The following is a 17,912-nucleotide window of genomic DNA, read 5'->3' on the forward strand; positions in this document are numbered from 1 at the left end:
GTTTGACCATGTAAATCAAATTGATAAAAACGAAAAAAAGGGAAAGTTCTAGCTCAACCGCGCAAAATGTACCTTGAAAGGGTCTCATTGAAAAATGATTAAAATGTGTTCCATATCGACAATAACAATGACAAAATCAAACAAAAAAGAATTACTATAAACTGTTACGTCTAGTATTAATGTGTTTTTATAGTAATTTATTAATGTACAGGTACACATAATAAATGTAACAATTTAGATTTTTATTTGGTTGTTTTTGATTTTCTACATAATTCTTAATTTATATTTTCGCATTAGCTTTTCAGTTCGTTAACTTACTTGTACAACTGCATTTAAATCATCTACAAAAAAAAAAAACAAAGATTCAACGCATTTATAACAACAAAAGAAAGTTTCTTCCATTTGCTGCAAACTGATTAAAACTTAAAAAACTAGAATTTTTAAATTCAAGTGCTCGAGAGCTCACATTTAAAACTAAGCGACGCTTTTTAAAAGCGCATAAATATATATATATATATATATATATTTATATTTATATAGCTGCTGCTGTACACACACGTAACTTCATCTAGGCTTTAGCTTTAGTTGATTTTATATATATATGTAGATAACTGTGTGCCATTGTATTTCTATTAACTATCATATCATGTGCGTATATATCAAATCTAGACCACCAGCGACAGCCAGGCGCCAATCAAACAGAAGCCCCCAATCGTGGCATAATGCTGCAGTCGCTTCTCCCCAGTCAGAGCACGATAATACATGCAGCCTGAAAAGAGTACGGTGCCCATAGTCATCAAAACGCCAGTCTGCAAAACATTTTAATATTATTAAGCGTATGCAAAAAAATATAAGAAAATTATTTATACTGCATTTAAGTGTTAGACAATAATAATGTATGGCCTGCATTTTTTTGATGTTAGCTTTAGTTGTTGGCTTTGAAAAACAAAACAAAAAAAAACTCCCAATGCAAGCTCTACGATTTACTTATCGCATAAGGCTGAAAACCAAATTATTTGAAAAAAAAAAACAAACATACAAAAAATTTAGCAGCGTTATTGAAGCTGTCTTTTGGTACGTTTTTTAAAACAAAGAAAATTTAAAGAAACAAGTGTGTAGAATTAAGGAAAACAAATACATATTTCCTATATCCTCAAAACCCTATGCCATATCAGATCTGAACCTCTCATATCATATATATATTACAAATAATGATGTTACATGTTAGAAATTATCGTATACAAGTTTCGTAATGTGGTATTGAAATTAATTTTAAGCTGCAATTAGTGGTTGTTGAACATTTAGCTTTAGCTTTGAAAAACAAAAACAGAAAGTTCATATACAATCTGCACTTCTAATAGAACGTAATTTGTGAGCGCTTAGCCCATATCACGATTCAATTACCTTCTTTCTTTTTTATTTACAAACACGAGTGTGTCAATTACATATACATGAAATCCATATTTATATACACATTACTGTTGAATATCGAATTTGAATTGCGCAGAGATCAAATCATTCAAAGTGTAACGCGAGTTGTTATAAATTCCGTTCAGAAATTTACTCTTACAATGTGAAATAACTAAAAAAGCTTTATGATGCTCAATAAACGGTATGATGATCCAACAGAACTCTTTGGTTTTTTTTTTTAAACAAGGGTTATCCGCCTTATAAAAAAAAAGTGCTTTGGCCGAGAGTGCCAGACTAGCTCATACCCGCACGAGTGTGCTTCTATTTCTTAGACCTGCATTTTGACAAAGTTATTTTACAATCACATTATCAAAAATAAAGATGTAATATGCATTTACGAATTCTTAACCTTAGAAAATTATTTATTCTAGAATCTATACGGCTAATGAGGTCTAAGATGCTTTCTTCTATCATTTGCAATGGGCACAGATATATTCGAAACTTATCAACAAACTCGCATACTTACAAAGATTGGATAATGTGCCAGAGGCATGCACATGAGTGCAAATGAATGTAGAAAATGTATGCGATTGGCAACATCAGCAAAAGCCTGAGACTCCAGCTGCTCCTTGGGATCATGGACATCCTTCAGAAAGTACTTACAATAGGCGCCCATGAAAATGGCCGATGCACCGCCCAAGCCGGCAATACGCACAAAATTATAGTGACTGCCGACAATGCCGTGCATCGAGACATTTAAAGGTTGGACCTGCATTGGCACTCCCATCTGGGTATCGTTCACAGGTATATTCTTGGGACGCAGTCCCTACAACAAAAAAACAAAGCATTTGCAACGATAAGCGTCAAAAGCAAAAGAACACAGTTGAATAATATGAACTTACTATCGCACGCAAAATTGGTGCTGCTGGGACAACTGCTGACCGCGGAGAAGGCTTTTGCCATTACCGCCTACTATAATATTCTGCGCAATACAATGACCATCTATTTTCCCATGGGCATCTCGCAGGTAAATAAACAGTCAACATTTGTGTATATGCTGTTATAATCAATTCGGCCTAAGATTTTAAATATCCATTAATGTTAACGTATATGTTTTAAAATGTACGTTAACAGGCAGAGATAACAGCAGATCTGTTAAAATAATGGTCAGCACAAATTTTGACCAGCGCTGTTAAAATAGGGGTTAACATTAGCTATAGCATTAGTAATATCGATTGCTGTTGTTTAACTTAGCATGTAAATATTATGGAAAAGCCCGGCAAAAAACAATTTGAAATCAATTTAAAATTTTTGAAGATTATATCAACAATCTATGAAGGCTAGTCAATTATTAATATGTATTATTGATTTTTATTAAATTATATCTATATTTAATTTAATTTCTCTGCAATTCTCCAGTTCGCCGAGCTGCTCGTTTCCATAGGCCGCATACAAAAGTTTATGATGCACGAGGAGACCAAAGTGCGCGACAAGTCCAACGATCTGAATGAACAAAAGCTGGGCAATAAACCGCTAGCCAGCCTGGTAGAGGAGCCAGCGGCGACAGTCACCGGTGTGCTGAAGGCAAGCAGTCGCCGGCCCAGCGAGGCTGAGAGCAGCGTAGTCATCAGCAAGATGAAGGCCAAGTGGGACTCAAAGTCGACCGAGTACACGCTAGACAATCTGAGCCTCACGTTCAAGCCGCGGCAGCTAGTGGCTGTCATTGGACCCGTCGGTGCCGGCAAATCCAGTTTGATACAGACCATTCTCGGGGAGTTGCCGCCCGAATCGGGCACCGTAAAAGTGAACGGCACCCTGTCGTATGCATCGCAGGAGCCGTGGCTCTTCACTGGCACAGTTCGTCAGAATATACTGTTTGGTCTGCCCATGGACAAGAGCCGCTATCGTCAGGTGGTGAAAAAGTGCGCGCTCGAGCGCGATTTTGAGCTGCTGCCGTACGGAGACAAGACAATTGTGGGCGAGCGTGGCGCCTCCTTATCGGGTGGCCAGAAGGCACGCATCAGTCTGGCGCGTGCCGTGTACCGCAAGGCAGATATCTATCTGCTGGATGACCCGCTCAGCGCTGTGGACACCCATGTGGGCCGTCATCTATTCGATCAATGCATGCGTGGCTATCTGCGGGATAACATTGTACTCCTGGTTACGCATCAGCTGCAATTCTTGGAGCAGGCCGATCTTATAGTCATCCTGGACAAGGGCAAGATCAGTGCCAAGGGTACCTATGAGTCCATGTGCAAGAGTGGTCTAGACTTTGCCCAAATGTTAACCGATCCCAGCAAGAAAGATGAGAGCGCCGGCGATGCGCCCGACAAACGAAAATTATCGCAGATCAGCAAGCGCAGTCGCGCGAACAGTGTCTCATCCATGGAATCTGGCGCCGAATCTGTGGTCATGGAGTCACCCATGCAGACCCAGGAGAACCGCACCGAGGGACGCATTGGCATGGGTCTCTATAAGAAATACTTTGCTGCCAACGGTTACTTTCTGTTCATTGTGTTTGCTTTCTTTTGCATTGGCGCCCAGGTGTTGGGCTCTGGCGGCGACATGTTCCTGTCCTACTGGTGAGTAATTATCTGGGCAAATCGACTCAGTTTAGGTCCATCCATAATCTTAAATGAAAGTTAATCTCCTATATATACTTTCCTCAGGGTAAACAAGAATGGGGAAACGAATACGGATACCTTTATGTCACGTCTGCGTCGCTCCTTTATCCCTGGTGCGCAGTGTGCTCTTCTTTTATCTGGCCTCCAAGAGCTCCACGACGCTGCATAACAGAATGTTCCAGGGTGTGACACGTGCGGCGATGCATTTCTTCAATACAAACCCATCGGGTCGCATATTGAATCGGTTCTCCAAGGATCTGGGTCAGGTGGATGAGATATTGCCATCGGTCATGATGGATGTCATGCAGATATTCCTCTGCATTCTGGGCATTATTGTTGTGCTGTGCATTGTGAATGTCTGGTATCTGTTGGTGACGTTTATACTGGTCGTTATCTTCTATCTGCTGCGCGCCTTCTATCTGACCACGTCCAGAGATGTTAAGAGATTGGAGGCGATAAGTAAGTGTGGCATTTGGAGTTGATTATGTAGTCCCGGTTTCATTTTTCCATCTGATCTTCTGCAGCTCGCTCGCCCATCTACTCGCATTTGAGCGCCTCGCTGAATGGTCTGGCCACGATACGCGCTTTTGGCGCACAGAAGGAGCTCATTGCGGAGTTTGATAATTTCCAAGATTTGCACAGCTCTGGATTTTATATGTTCCTGGCGACAAGTCGTGCCTTTGGCTACTGGCTGGATTTGGTTTGCGTGCTTTATATTGCCATAATTACACTCAGCTTTTTCCTTTTCTCGCCAGAAAATGGCGGCGACGTTGGCTTGGCTATAACACAGGTACCACTCGTTATATTGAACATTGAAAACCTTTGCTAACTTATCTCTTAATATGAAACACAGGCCATGGGCATGACGGGCATGGTGCAATGGGGCATGCGTCAGTCCGCTGAGTTGGAGAACACCATGACTTCGGTGGAACGCGTCGTTGAATATGAGGATCTGGAGCCGGAGGGCGACTTCGAGTCCAAGCCGAACAAGAAGCCACCCAAGGATTGGCCCGATGAGGGTAAAATTAAATTCGAAGATCTGAGCTTGCGTTACTTCCCCGACAAGGATGCGGACTATGTGCTGCGCTCGCTGAACATTGCCATCGATGCCTGCGAAAAGGTTGGCATCGTTGGACGCACTGGCGCCGGCAAATCGTCGCTGATCAATGCACTGTTCCGACTGTCCTACAACGAAGGCTCCATTCTAATCGATCGCCGTGACACCAATGAACTGGGCCTGCACGATTTGCGCAGCAAGATTTCCATTATACCACAGGAGCCGGTGCTGTTCTCCGGCACCATGCGTTACAATCTGGATCCGTTTGACGAATACTCCGACGCGAAACTCTGGGAGTCACTGGAGGAGGTCAAGCTGAAGAAGGTGGTGGCCGACCTGCCCAGCGGACTGATGAGCAAAATTTCCGAGGGTGGCACCAACTTCAGCGTGGGTCAGCGCCAGCTGGTGTGCCTCGCGCGTGCTATTCTGCGCGAAAATCGCATTCTGGTCATGGACGAGGCCACGGCCAATGTGGATCCACAGACAGATGCCCTCATACAGAACACGATTAGGAGCAAGTTCAAGGATTGCACAGTGCTGACAATTGCGCATCGTCTACACACGGTCATGGACTCGGATAAGGTTTTGGTTATGGATGCCGGACGTGCCGTTGAGTTTGCATCGCCCTTCGAGCTGCTCACCGTCAGCGAGAAAAAGGTATTCCACAGCATGGTCAAACAGACGGGCGACGCCACATTTGATGCGCTGCTCAAGGTTGCACAAAAGGTGAGTCTCCTTAAGGAATATAACACAGGAACATTATATATTACTGATATATTATTTATCTCGACAGGCGCATGAGGATAATTTGCGCGCGAAAAAAGATTCTTGACATTTCGCTGTGCCGAAGGCTTTTAAAGACTACATACTTAAGATACTGGAACCAATTACGAACCACCCGGCTGCCAATGCGCGCATACAAAAGACCTTTCTGTTTGCGGAGGCTTCCAAACAGAAACTATTGGGGTAGCCCAAGAATAAGTAATGCAAAAACACACAACAAAATAAAAACAATTAAACAATTATAGTTAAGCAAACAATTTTTGTAACACGCAGATGTACAAATCAAATATCACTAAATGTTAGTTGAATTGATTATAGAACTATAGTACGAAATGTATGACAATAAGCTCTGGTTTGAGCATGTAAATCAAATTGATAAAAACGAAAAAAAGGGAAAGTTCTAGCTCAACCGCGCAAAATGTACCTTGAAAGGGTCTCATTGAAAAATGATTAAAATGTGTTCCATATCGACAATAACAATGACAAAATCAAACAAAAAAGAATTACTATAAACTGTTACGTCTAGTATTAATGTGTTTTTATAGTAATTTATTAATGTACAGGTACACATAATAAATGTAACAATTTAGATTTTTATTTGGTTGTTTTTGATTTTCTACATAATTCTTAATTTATATTTTCGCATTAGCTTTTCAGTTCGTTAACTTACTTGTACAACTGCATTTAAATCATCTACAAAAAAAAAAAAACAAAGATTCAACGCATTTATAACAACAAAAGAAAGTTTCTTCCATTTGCTGCAAACTGATTAAAACTTAAAAAACTAGAATTTTTAAATTCAAGTGCTCGAGAGCTCACATTTAAAACTAAGCGACGCTTTTTAAAAGCGCATAAATATATATATATATATATATATATTTATATTTATATAGCTGCTGCTGTACACACACGTAACTTCATCTAGGCTTTAGCTTTAGTTGATTTTATATATATATGTAGATAACTGTGTGCCATTGTATTTCTATTAACTATCATATCATGTGCGTATATATCAAATCTAGACCACCAGCGACAGCCAGGCGCCAATCAAACAGAAGCCCCCAATCGTGGCATAATGCTGCAGTCGCTTCTCCCCAGTCAGAGCACGATAATACATGCAGCCTGAAAAGAGTACGGTGCCCATAGTCATCAAAACGCCAGTCTGCAAAACATTTTAATATTATTAAGCGTATGCAAAAAAATATAAGAAAATTATTTATACTGCATTTAAGTGTTAGACAATAATAATGTATGGCCTGCATTTTTTTGATGTTAGCTTTAGTTGTTGGCTTTGAAAAACAAAACAAAAAAAAACTCCCAATGCAAGCTCTACGATTTACTTATCGCATAAGGCTGAAAACCAAATTATTGAAAAAAAAAAAAACAAACATACAAAAAATTTAGCAGCGTTATTGAAGCTGTCTTTTGGTACGTTTTTTAAAACAAAGAAAATTTAAAGAAACAAGTGTGTAGAATTAAGGAAAACAAATACATATTTCCTATATCCTCAAAACCCTATGCCATATCAGATCTGAACCTCTCATATCATATATATATTACAAATAATGATGTTACATGTTAGAAATTATCGTATACAAGTTTCGTAATGTGGTATTGAAATTAATTTTAAGCTGCAATTAGTGGTTGTTGAACATTTAGCTTTAGCTTTGAAAAACAAAAACAGAAAATTCATATACAATCTGCACTTCTAATAGAACGTAATTTGTGAGCGCTTAGCCCATATCATGATTCAATTATCTTCTTTCTTTTTTATTTACAAACACGAGTGTGTCAATTACATATACATGAAATCCATATTTATATGCACATTGCTGTTGAATATCGAATTTGAATTGCGCAGAGATCAAATCATTCAAAGTGTAACGCGAGTTGTTATAAATTCCGTTCAGAAATTTACTCTTACAATGTGAAATAACTAAAAAAGCTTTATGATGCTCAATAAACGGTATGATGATCCAACAGAACTCTTTGGTTTTTTTTTTAAACAAGAGTAATCCGCTTAATAAAAACAAGAGTGCTTTGGCCGAGAGTGCCAGACTAGCTCATACCCGCACGAGTGTGCTTCTATTTCTTAGACCTGTATTTTGACAAAGCTATTTTTCAATCACATTATCAAAATTATAGATGTATGATGCATTTACGAATTCTTAATCTTAGAAAATTATTTATTCTAGAATCTATATGGCTAATGAGGTCTAAGATGCTTTCTTCTATCATTTGCAATGGGCACAGATATATTCGAAACTTATAAACAAACTCGCATACTTACAAAGATTGGATAATGTGCCAGAGGCATGCACATGAGTGCAAATGAATGTAGAAAATGTATGCGATTGGCAACATCAGCAAAAGCCTGAGACTCCAGCTGCTCCTTGGGATCATGGACATCCTTCAGAAAGTACTTACAATAGGCGCCCATGAAAATGGCCGATGCACCGCCCAAGCCGGCAATACGCACAAAATTATAGTGACTGCCGACAATGCCGTGCATCGAGACATTTAAAGGTTGGACCTGCATTGGCACTCCCATCGGGGTATCGTTCACAGGTATATTCTTGGGACGCAGTCCCTACACCAAAAAAACAAAGCATTTGCAACGATAAGCGTCAAAAGCAAAATAACACAGTTGAATAATATGAACTTACTATCGCACGCAAAATTGATGACGACGAACTGATGAGCGACCGACTGATGGGATTGCCAAGGGTTATGTACTCCAGAGTATCCGCGACCGACATGTTTGCTCAACTAGCTAAAATGGAGTTTAATATCTGAGAATATATTTTGGCGTTGCAAACAGCTAGTGTACAATTTTGGTGTTTAGTGCTTGGGAGGATGTATGACGTTGCCAGAGTGGGTCAGTGCGCGAATACTTGTTATCGATATTCGATTGCATCGAAACTGTGACTGTCAATGTTAATTTCAGTGTTATGGTGATATTTTGTTTAAAAATACATCCTAATGTAAAAATGTATAGAATATTTTTGATAATTCAACTATTGAAATCTTTTTACAAGCGAAACTGAACATAGGTGATTTTTTATTTTTGAAAGTTACCCAGTGTGACCGCATATTACAGCTAGATAATGCGCTAAAATATCGATTGATTAGCGACGATTACACCAAATGTTCGAATTTATGTACCATTAACGATTAACGAATACGTAGAGAACTTTTTATTTACATTTGTTACGGAACTGCTTGTTTCTCAGTGGGCCGCGCCGGCTGGCTCATCGGATTCTCTGGGTGTGGTCCCATCCCTGGCCCGCAGTCCGCACAATCGATAACAACAAAGCTACACGTCTGTAGCAAAACAGACTCACACAACACTACTCAAAATGAACCGCATAATCGATAACAATTATTCGGAACTACTAACTCATGAACAAAATACACAGCTGTAACAACTATGAAAATGTAAACAACAAAGGTAAGACACTCAATATAAATTAACAAAAAAACACTATTTATCCACCTTACTCTTCCAGATCGGGCCCCGGTTCCGGACCCAGCGTACCCGCCCTGCCATGAGACGATCACCTCCACTCGTCTCCCTCGTTTTGGCCACTAAATGGCCTATATTAGCCCGTGTCGGCCATAATGCCCACTCTCCCCAGCAATATTATTTTAGCCGGACATGATTTCTTTCAATAGGTGCGTATAATTGGTTGCGTTTTCTTAAAATATATAACAATCATAATCATTGCTTATGGCATTTATCTTGCAGCTGTTTAGGATCTCATGCAAGCGGATAATTCATTAACTTCACAGGTGCGTATTACTGCTGCATATATTTATACTAATTGACAAAGCGCCTTAATTCCTAAATTTTTCTCTTATAGAATTAAATTTTTTTTTTTTTTTTTTTTTTTTTTTACAACACTGAATGGAACAGGCGACGAAACACTACAAGGATATTGCTAGTCGCCGCAAAAGAAACGCGCAATGAGGCACTTTAGAGGCAATCGTTGCGCCGATTTAGGAACAATGGCCCACACAATTACTTAAAACTGGGTATGTCACGTATTGTGTATTGTATGTATTAAATCGCTTAATTCTACCTTACCCTACCTAAAGAGCTCTCTGGGGGTGGTAAGGGGCGATATAAATGCGTAAATTCAAATTGGGTAAGTATGTGAGCATAGTTCGCGCAAGTGTTAATTTTAGATTTTTATATTTTACAGGCGCAGATGCATCACCTTTGGAGTTTTCCCCCCACCGTTCGCACTCTAAAGTGAAGCTCGGCGTAAGTGCCTATGTATGTATAAATATATTTCATAAATACAAATTTACTAAATTTAACGATAAAAAAAAAATCTATTCCTTTTCAGGGAGTGCAATTAGGAGTCTTCTTCTGACTCTGCCAGGGGCTCGAACGAGGATGGGCAAAGATATGGAACGGACTCACTCGGTGGATGTGGGCGGGGTCTCGCCTGTGGCCGCTTCTTTGTTGTTGGAGCCCGGTCGTTGGTGGCTCGTCTCGTCGCCTTCAGGTTTGCGCCGACGCTTGCTGGCGGCGTCGCGGATATGGCTGGTTTGCGCCGCTGCACTGAATCTTGGCCTTGAATATTTCGTGGGCCTCTCTGGTGCGCGAGCTGGTTTCCTTGGTGCCGGAGCCGTTAATTTTTGGCTTATCTGGTCCGTCTCTCGTCGCACTTAAGTTTTAAGTCTCTTTTAATTTTTTTTTATATTTTTCTTTGTGACTCGAGCGGTTTGATTTATATATATTTATTACATGGCAAAGAACACAAAACAAAACTTTTATTCGTCTGTTAAGCCATTGGTACTATGTGCCGGCTTAATTTTTCAGAAGGGAAAAAACTTTACTCTGTCGAGCAGAAATGTCCAACTTTTATCTCACTTCGAGCTGGCACGCCCGCCGTTAACCGCTGAACAAATCGAACTCCCCGACATTTTGGGCAGCCACACCATCGGTGCCGAATTTCGGCACACGCATACATTTGCGAGGCGGGCACCGTTGCTGCTCATCTGCACAGCTGCATTTTTTTGGGTCAACGGCCCAAATGAAGGCCAAGGGCATATCCAAGGGCATGCGATCCACTCTCCTCGTATTCCCTTTAAGAGCGAACCGGGCGGCCAATAGCAATCGTCGCTTTTGGCGCCGTGGATCGCATGTCTGGCGTTGCCACCCTTCAAAATTTTGGGCTCCGCCGTGGGCCCAGCTTCACCCCGCATACTCCGACCATATGACAAAAAGATATCGGCGTGGCCGATAATATCGAACGCAACCAACTGAGTAACCCTCGGTGCTGCCGATAACGTCCAATGCAACATCACCACGCAGATTATTGTAACGACATGAAGGACAGTTACAAGGAATCTGCGTGCGCATTTCATGGATTGACCCAGCCGGCTAATAACGATGCCCAACGTAGGCCACACCCACGACAAGTAATCTATATTTTTTTTTTTTTTTTTGCTGACCCAAAAAAAAGGGGGGACTGGCGCTGCCGCCGCCGTTGCCTGGCAAGGAGGTGAGCAAATTACGATTATGTTCGTATATCTTTTGCGTGGAAGACGCCTAGCACGCGTCCCTGGAGATCCTCCAACTCGTAGGCGTTGGTTCCCACGGCTCGGACGACGCGGCTCTTCAAGAACTTCCGGGCGAACTTGGCATTGAAGGCTTTGCCGAAGCTGCTTAGTGCGAAGTTGCGCCTCCACACTTCCTGTCCCGGTTCCAGATGGAGCTGTCGCGCGCGGTGGTCGTACCGTTGGCGGCTTCGCTCGTATGCGGTGTGCAGGTGGTCCTTGACTTGGCTTCGGATTACAGCCAGTCTGTCCTTTGCGTCAAGGTCAGAAATACTGTGGTCGGCCAATGATCTCAGCTTCCTGGCCAGTTTGTAACTGGAACCATTCAGGTACATCTGCTGTCCAAAGACCGCGAAGAACGGAGTGACTCCCGTAGCGCTGTGGACCGCATTCCGGATCGCCACTTCCACCTCTGGTAGGTACGCGTCCCATTCCCGATGATCCTGACCCAGGTAGGTTCGGATTGCCGACAGCACTGTGCGGTTCACGCGTTCGGCGGCGTTGCTCTGAGGCGAATACACTGGTGTGCGCAGGTGAGTAATGCCAAACGCCTGGACCATCGCATCGAACGACTTTGACACGAATTGTCGTCCATTATCCGAATGGATCACTTCCGGCACGCCAAATTTGAAGAACACCTCATGCACTAGGAAGTTCACGACATCCGCCGCGGTGGCTTCCCTCATGGCCTTCAGGAAGGTAAACTTCGAGAAGTGGTCTACGACGACGAATATCCACGCGTGCCCTCGTTTCGACCGTGGATACTTCCCCAAGAAGTCGATATATAGCTTCTGGAAGGGGCGGTCGGTGCGCACTTCTTCCCCAATTCCGACCTGCATTCGGTAGTTCTGTGCCTTGGTCTCCTTGCATGTATCGCATTTCCGAACATAGTCCCTGACTTGTATGGCCATGTTGGGCCAATAATATCGCCTGCGCAGCGCGTGCAGCGTTTTCCTCATGCCTCCATGAGCTGACGTCTCGTCCGCGTGTGCTTGTTGGATAAGTCCTGCCGTCAGCGACTCCGGCACCCAGAGCTTCCAACTGGTGCCTTCGACCTCATCCTCCAAGCTCTCGTGCACGGTCCTCTTGAACAGAAGTCCGTCCTGCACTCTAAGGTCCGGCAACTTCCCTTGTTGGCTCATCACCTCTCTTATCAGCTCTCGATATTCGGTGCTCTCGAACTCCGGGGTCTGAAATCCCAACAGATCTTCCGGGGTCAGTTCGACCTCTTCCACGCTTCGGGACAATGTGTCTGCGACGACGTTGTCGGCTCCCTTGCGGTACTGCATGGAGAAAGGGAACGCTTGCAGTTCTAGGGACCACCTGGCTAATCTCCCGCTCAAGTCTTTGAGACTCATAAGCCACTGCAGACTCGCATGATCGGTGATTACCGTGAACGGCATCATCTCCACGTACGGCCGGAATCGATGTATGGCCAGTTTGGCGGCTAGGCATTCCTTCTCGGTCACCGAATAGTTGATCTGGTGCTTGTTGAGTTTGGCCGAGAAGAATGCGATCGGCCTTTCCTGTTGTTCGTCGTCTAGCTGGAACAACACGGCTCCTACTCCGTAGTGAGATGCGTCGCATTGGATGAAGAATGGTCTTCGAAAATCCGCGTGAACTAACACCGGGGCTGTGGTGAGGGCTAACTTCAAGCTTTCTATGGCTTCTATGGCCTCGTCGCTCAACACAAATCTACCCGTTCTCTTCTTAAGGGCATCAGTCAACGGTACCGATATCTCAGCGAAGTTCTTTATGAATCGGCGGTACCACCCCGCCGTACCTAAGAAGCTTCGTAGTTCCTTGACCGTCCTCGGATTCGGGATGTTCCGGATCGCTTCTACCCTTCCCGGATCCATGCGCAGCGTCCCGCCGCCTATGATGAAACCCAGGTAGTTTAGGTTGCGGAAGCAGAATTTCGACTTCGCCATGCCTATGGTGAGGTTCGCGTTCCTCAGACACTCGGCCACCAATTCCAAGTATTTTAAGTGCGTTGGAAAATCTGCCGATATTATCAGCAAGTCGTCTAGGTATACGAATACGTTGGACCTCAAATTCGCCGGAATTACCTTGTCCATGAGCCTGCAAAGTTGTTGAGCGGCGTTGCAGAGCCCGAATGGCATGTGGCGGAACTGGTACAGCGGCCTCCCTGGTACAGTAAACGCCGTATACGCCCTGCTCTTCTCCTCCATCTCTATTTGCCAGAACGCGAACTTAAGGTCGACGCTAGAGATGAAATGAGTCTCGTCGATTCGCGATAGGATGCCCTCGATGCATGGAAGCGGGTAAGCGTCTTTTACCGTTACACTGTTTAATTTCCTGGCGTCTAAGCAAAACCTGTTCTTCCCAGGCCTCATCACCACCGTCGTCCGGTTGCTCCAGGGGCTGTCACTCTCCTCGATGATGCCCAACTTTAGCATCTTATCCACCTCGGCCCACACGATCTCTTGTTTGGCCGGGGACAGCGGATAATGTCTGTCTTTCACGGGTTCTGCTCCCTCGATCAGCTGAATTCGGTGCTGCAGCAGGTGAGTTTTCCCTAGGCCATCCTTCTCAAATTGGAGAAATCTGCGCTTCACGCTTTCCAACTGACTCCTCTGATCGTTGTCCAGGTCCCACATTCCCGGATCCGTCACGCAGTCGTCGTCGTCCCGGTAATAAGCCACCTCTGGGTTCGCTACCGTTACCTCAGATGCCTCTGGTGGTGTTTCGGACTTTCTGGCCGGACCGAGCAGCTCTGGTGCGATCTCAAAGGCTCGCCAGAAGTCGATTCCCAGGTATAGTTCCTGTCGCAGGTCCGGGCACATGTAAAATACGATATTTTCCGTTCTATTCCCGTATTTCACAGGCAGAACAACGCGACCTAAAATTGGGCGATTGGCACCCGCCGCTGTCCTCACCATCGATTCGTATGGCCGCGCTTCCCATCCCAGTTTCTCCACTAACTCCCGGCATCCTTGTCCCAACAGACTGACGGAGGCCCCCGTGTCCAGCAACCCTTTCATTTTGGCCCCAGCGACCTCCACTTCGGCGAATACTCGTGGGTCTATACTCTCCTCCCGTCTCACCGCTTCGACGACCTGGCGCCTGGTAATCCTGCGTCTGCGGAAGCGCGCACGTGCCTTCACCATTCTCCGGGTGGCTAGCGTCATCCCCTCCAGCTGTCGCTCACCAAAAATTCTATTTCGGGCCGACATGTATGCCCGAACACGTTCTTCGTATGGTAAGCCCCTAAGTGTTCCTCCTTTGCTTATACTATTATTATGATTAGCCTTATCCTGATCCTTATTCCAAATCTCCGTCTCCTTTCCAATGATTATTGGCTCTGGTAGGTGCCCCTCTCCTGCTTTCCCGCGGTCGCCGTCCCGGAACGCGTCTGTCCCGCCATCACCGCGCTCCCTCTGGGGTTTCCCGGACAGTTTTCACACTGCGAGCAGAAAGTGTCCGGCTTTCCACACCTATAGCAGAATATTTTTCGCTCCTTGGACAGGCAGTCTCTAAAGACGTGGTCGAACTGTCTGCAGTTCCAGCATACAATTCGGGATGAGTTCCTGCTTCGCACGAATGCCTCCTCCAGTTCTCCCGGTGGCGTTTCTGTAAGATGCGGTGGAACTTCAACCTCGTGGACTACGGGCCTCGTTCCTTGTGGACAACGCGACGGCTGAAGGTACCCAGTCCGGCTTCTGCGACCCATGTGCCTCTCCACTTCTAGGCACTCTTGGCGCAGCTCATCCACGGTGAGTACGTCCATGGCATAAATATATTTCGCCAGACTTTCTTTTAAACCACGCTTTATAATCCTCACCAGCTCTCGGTCTCTCAGCGGCTTCTGGAATCGCGCGGCGAGTTGACGCATGTGGTGGATATAATCATCCACCCCTTCGCTGGCCTCTTGCTCTCGTTGTAGAAGCTCCTGCATTACCTCGTGTTCCGTCTGGTAGCCCCGGAACCTGTCCAAGAGGGCATGCCGCAGTTGCATCCAGCTGTCGACCCTAGAATGCCGCACGTGCATCCAGTACCACTCGCGGGCGCGGCCGGTCAGGAGCAGGTGGAAACCGCGCAGGACCTCCTTCCACGGGCACTGATACTGCCTCTGCAGGAACTCTAGGCGGAACACGAAGTCCTCGACCGAATTCATCGCGTCCTCGCCGTCAAACTTGACGTTCCACCGCTCGAGCTTCATGTACGCAGTTTCTCGCACGTTGGCGTACGCCTCCTCCGGTTGAAAATCATCCGCTCTCCGGTCCTCTACTCGGAAATGGCGGTTATTCGGGTTACGCCAGTTCCTCGACTGAGCATCTGCCACGTAAACCGGGCTGCTGGACGAATACTCCGCCCCTCGTGCGCCTTGTCTACGTGGCTTCGGTGGCACCGGTGGTGGAAATGCCTCGCGCTGGAACACTTCCCGTTCTTTCGGGATGGCGCCTGTTCGCGGTCCCGGCTCGACATGTCTGGGCGGCTTCGGCGCAGTGTTAGTCTCGGCGGTTTGGCTCCCTGGCGGCCTAAGCACATCAATGATGCCCTTCATCATTTCCATGAAGCCAGCTCGCATCTCCTCGCGGATGGACTCGCTGATGCCAGATGGCAGAGCATGCAGATATGTTTGGTGGGCCTGAGCGATCGCCGCGTTTGCCGCCGATTTGAGCGCTGAGTCTTTCGGGGCTTTTGGGAACTCCAGGTTCCGTGGAGGTCTATCCTGTTGCGCCAATTCTTTCTCCAAGTCTACCAGGTGACCCTCTTTCGGGATCTGTCTCTCTGGAAATCCCCGGAAATTCATTGGCGTTCGCACCAGCCCTCCAGCTGGGCGCGGCGGTGGCAGAGCCGACGCCCCATCAGCGTCAGAAGCCCAATCAGACACCTGTTCCTCAGCCATACTTATCCCTTCTGAGAACAGTACCCCTCTCTTCTACAAGGCTTACAACCCTTATAAAAACTTTACTAATATTTCTAATAAATTAATAAATAAATAAACACCCACTAACAAATCTTACTAATAAAGAATAATAAATTAATACACATCGACCACAAAAACACTCACAAAATTAAATTTTTTTTCTTTCTAATTAACTTCAAATACTTGGGGGAGAGAAGACAAATCCTAACACAGGCTAAATAATCTACGCATAATCTGGACAGTGGACAACACTTTAGCATTCGTCCCATGCTCAGTTCGTCAGTTTGACTGACGAACGGCATGCAAGGAACGCTACCTTGAAGGCTATTTGGTTTCTGTCGCACTTCTGTGCACCCTTAAGGTATGCTGTGTGACAGGTGCGGCGCAGGATCGGCTCTATATCGTCCTGGGTCACCTGCCTCCGAAGCTCATTTAACTACGGCCAGCACACACCAAACGTTAACACAGAGTGGGACAAAACAAATAGAAAACATTAAACAAACTCTAGTCAGACCTACCCTAATATCACATTTTGTCACAGGTTATTTTGTCATGGCGGCTACCACCAGGCTACGATGGACGGTCGCGAACGTTCACCAACTAGCAAACGTGACTTACCGTCATCAACCGCGACAAGAAAACTCCCCATGTCAATGGACACCATGGCAAGATCCGTCTCCGTCGCTCTTCTGGCCATTCTTGGGATATGCTGTGTGACAGATGCGGCGCAGGCTCGGCTCTATAACGTCCTGGGTCACCTGTCTCCGAAGCTCGTATAACTACGGCCAGCACACACCAAACGTTAACACAGAGTGGGACAAAACAAATAGAAAACATTAAACAAACTCTAGTCAGACCTACCCTAATATCACATTTTGTCACAGGTTATTTTGTCATGGCGGCTACCACCAGGCTACGATGGACGGTCGCGAACGTTCACCAACTAGCAAACGTGACTTACCGTCATCAACCGCGACAAGAAAACTCCCCATGTCAATGGACACCATGGCAAGATCCGTCTCCGTCGCTCTTCTGGCCATTCTTGGGATATGCTGTGTGACAGATGCGGCGCAGGCTCGGCTCTATAACGTCCTGGGTCACCTGTCTCCGAAGCTCGTATAACTACGGCCAGCATACATCCAACATTGACACAAAATGAGACAAAAACTACTAATTGAATAAATAACATCTGACTAAACTACCCTAATATCACATTTTTTTTTTTAACCATGAGATGCCTTTGTCGTTGCGGCTACCACCAGGCGAACGATGGATAGTCGCAAATGTTTCGCCAACATGCGAACGGCCACCAACCACTACAAAAAAAACCCCTCATGCTTATGGATGGATATTCAGATAACCTCTACTTCCGTCGTGCTTCTCGGATTCCACTACACGCTGCGCGATTATGAGCTACCTACTCGTGCCACATAAGACTTCAGCGGTGTGGGTCCTGAAGCCAAGGGAGTCCTTTCCTCTGTACCTTCATTTTTATCGTATTTATTTTTCTTTGATTACACACCGACTTCAAAGAAGCCGAGTGCTTCTTCAAATTGGGCGCCATATTGTTACG

The 17,912-nt window shown here is 45.1% G+C and overlaps 3 protein-coding genes and 1 long non-coding RNA gene across 6 annotated transcripts; 2 read left to right on the forward strand and 2 right to left on the reverse strand.

The window, feature by feature from the left end:
- Positions 1-574: 574 nt before the first annotated feature.
- On the reverse strand, positions 575-2,361 carry LOC115763806 (transmembrane protein 256 homolog). The gene is made up of 3 exons (XM_030706549.1): positions 2,313-2,361; positions 1,937-2,236; positions 575-809 (listed from the first exon to the last, which is right to left on the reverse strand). Exons 2-3 carry the CDS (start codon positions 2,195-2,197, stop codon positions 666-668), a joined length of 405 nt encoding a protein of 134 aa, XP_030562409.1. The 5' UTR covers positions 2,198-2,236; positions 2,313-2,361; the 3' UTR covers positions 575-665.
- LOC115763804 (probable multidrug resistance-associated protein lethal(2)03659) lies at positions 2,338-6,391 on the forward strand. The gene is given in 7 exon segments (XM_030706547.1): positions 2,338-2,437; positions 2,830-3,992; positions 4,080-4,118; positions 4,120-4,493; positions 4,559-4,824; positions 4,888-5,817; positions 5,885-6,391. Coding segments are annotated over 7 exon segments (2,844 nt in total). The 5' UTR covers positions 2,338-2,404; the 3' UTR covers positions 5,924-6,391.
- Positions 6,392-6,801: 410 nt separating this feature from the next.
- LOC115763805 (transmembrane protein 256 homolog) lies at positions 6,802-8,890 on the reverse strand. Its single transcript, XM_030706548.1, has 3 exons — positions 8,541-8,890; positions 8,165-8,464; positions 6,802-7,036 (listed from the first exon to the last, which is right to left on the reverse strand). Exons 1-3 carry the CDS (start codon positions 8,631-8,633, stop codon positions 6,893-6,895), a joined length of 537 nt encoding a protein of 178 aa, XP_030562408.1. The 5' UTR covers positions 8,634-8,890; the 3' UTR covers positions 6,802-6,892.
- Positions 8,891-9,304: 414 nt separating this feature from the next.
- Positions 9,305-10,111, forward strand: LOC115763746. Of its 3 annotated transcripts, XR_004017942.1 has the most exons (5): positions 9,305-9,325; positions 9,384-9,549; positions 9,623-9,666; positions 9,791-9,909; positions 9,973-10,008. It is a non-coding gene; the product is annotated as an uncharacterized LOC115763746 (long non-coding RNA). The 3 variants fall into 3 exon arrangements; XR_004017943.1 differs by lacking the exon at positions 9,973-10,008 and adding an exon at positions 10,080-10,111 and having other exon boundaries at positions 9,623-9,909; XR_004017941.1 differs by having other exon boundaries at positions 9,623-9,909.
- The last annotated feature ends 7,801 nt before the right edge of the window (positions 10,112-17,912 follow it).

This window comes from Drosophila novamexicana, unplaced genomic scaffold (assembly GCF_003285875.2).
Source record: "Drosophila novamexicana strain 15010-1031.04,08,12 unplaced genomic scaffold, DnovRS2.1 tig00000770-arrow-pilon, whole genome shotgun sequence".
NCBI classification, from domain to species: Eukaryota; Metazoa; Arthropoda; class Insecta; order Diptera; family Drosophilidae; genus Drosophila; species Drosophila novamexicana.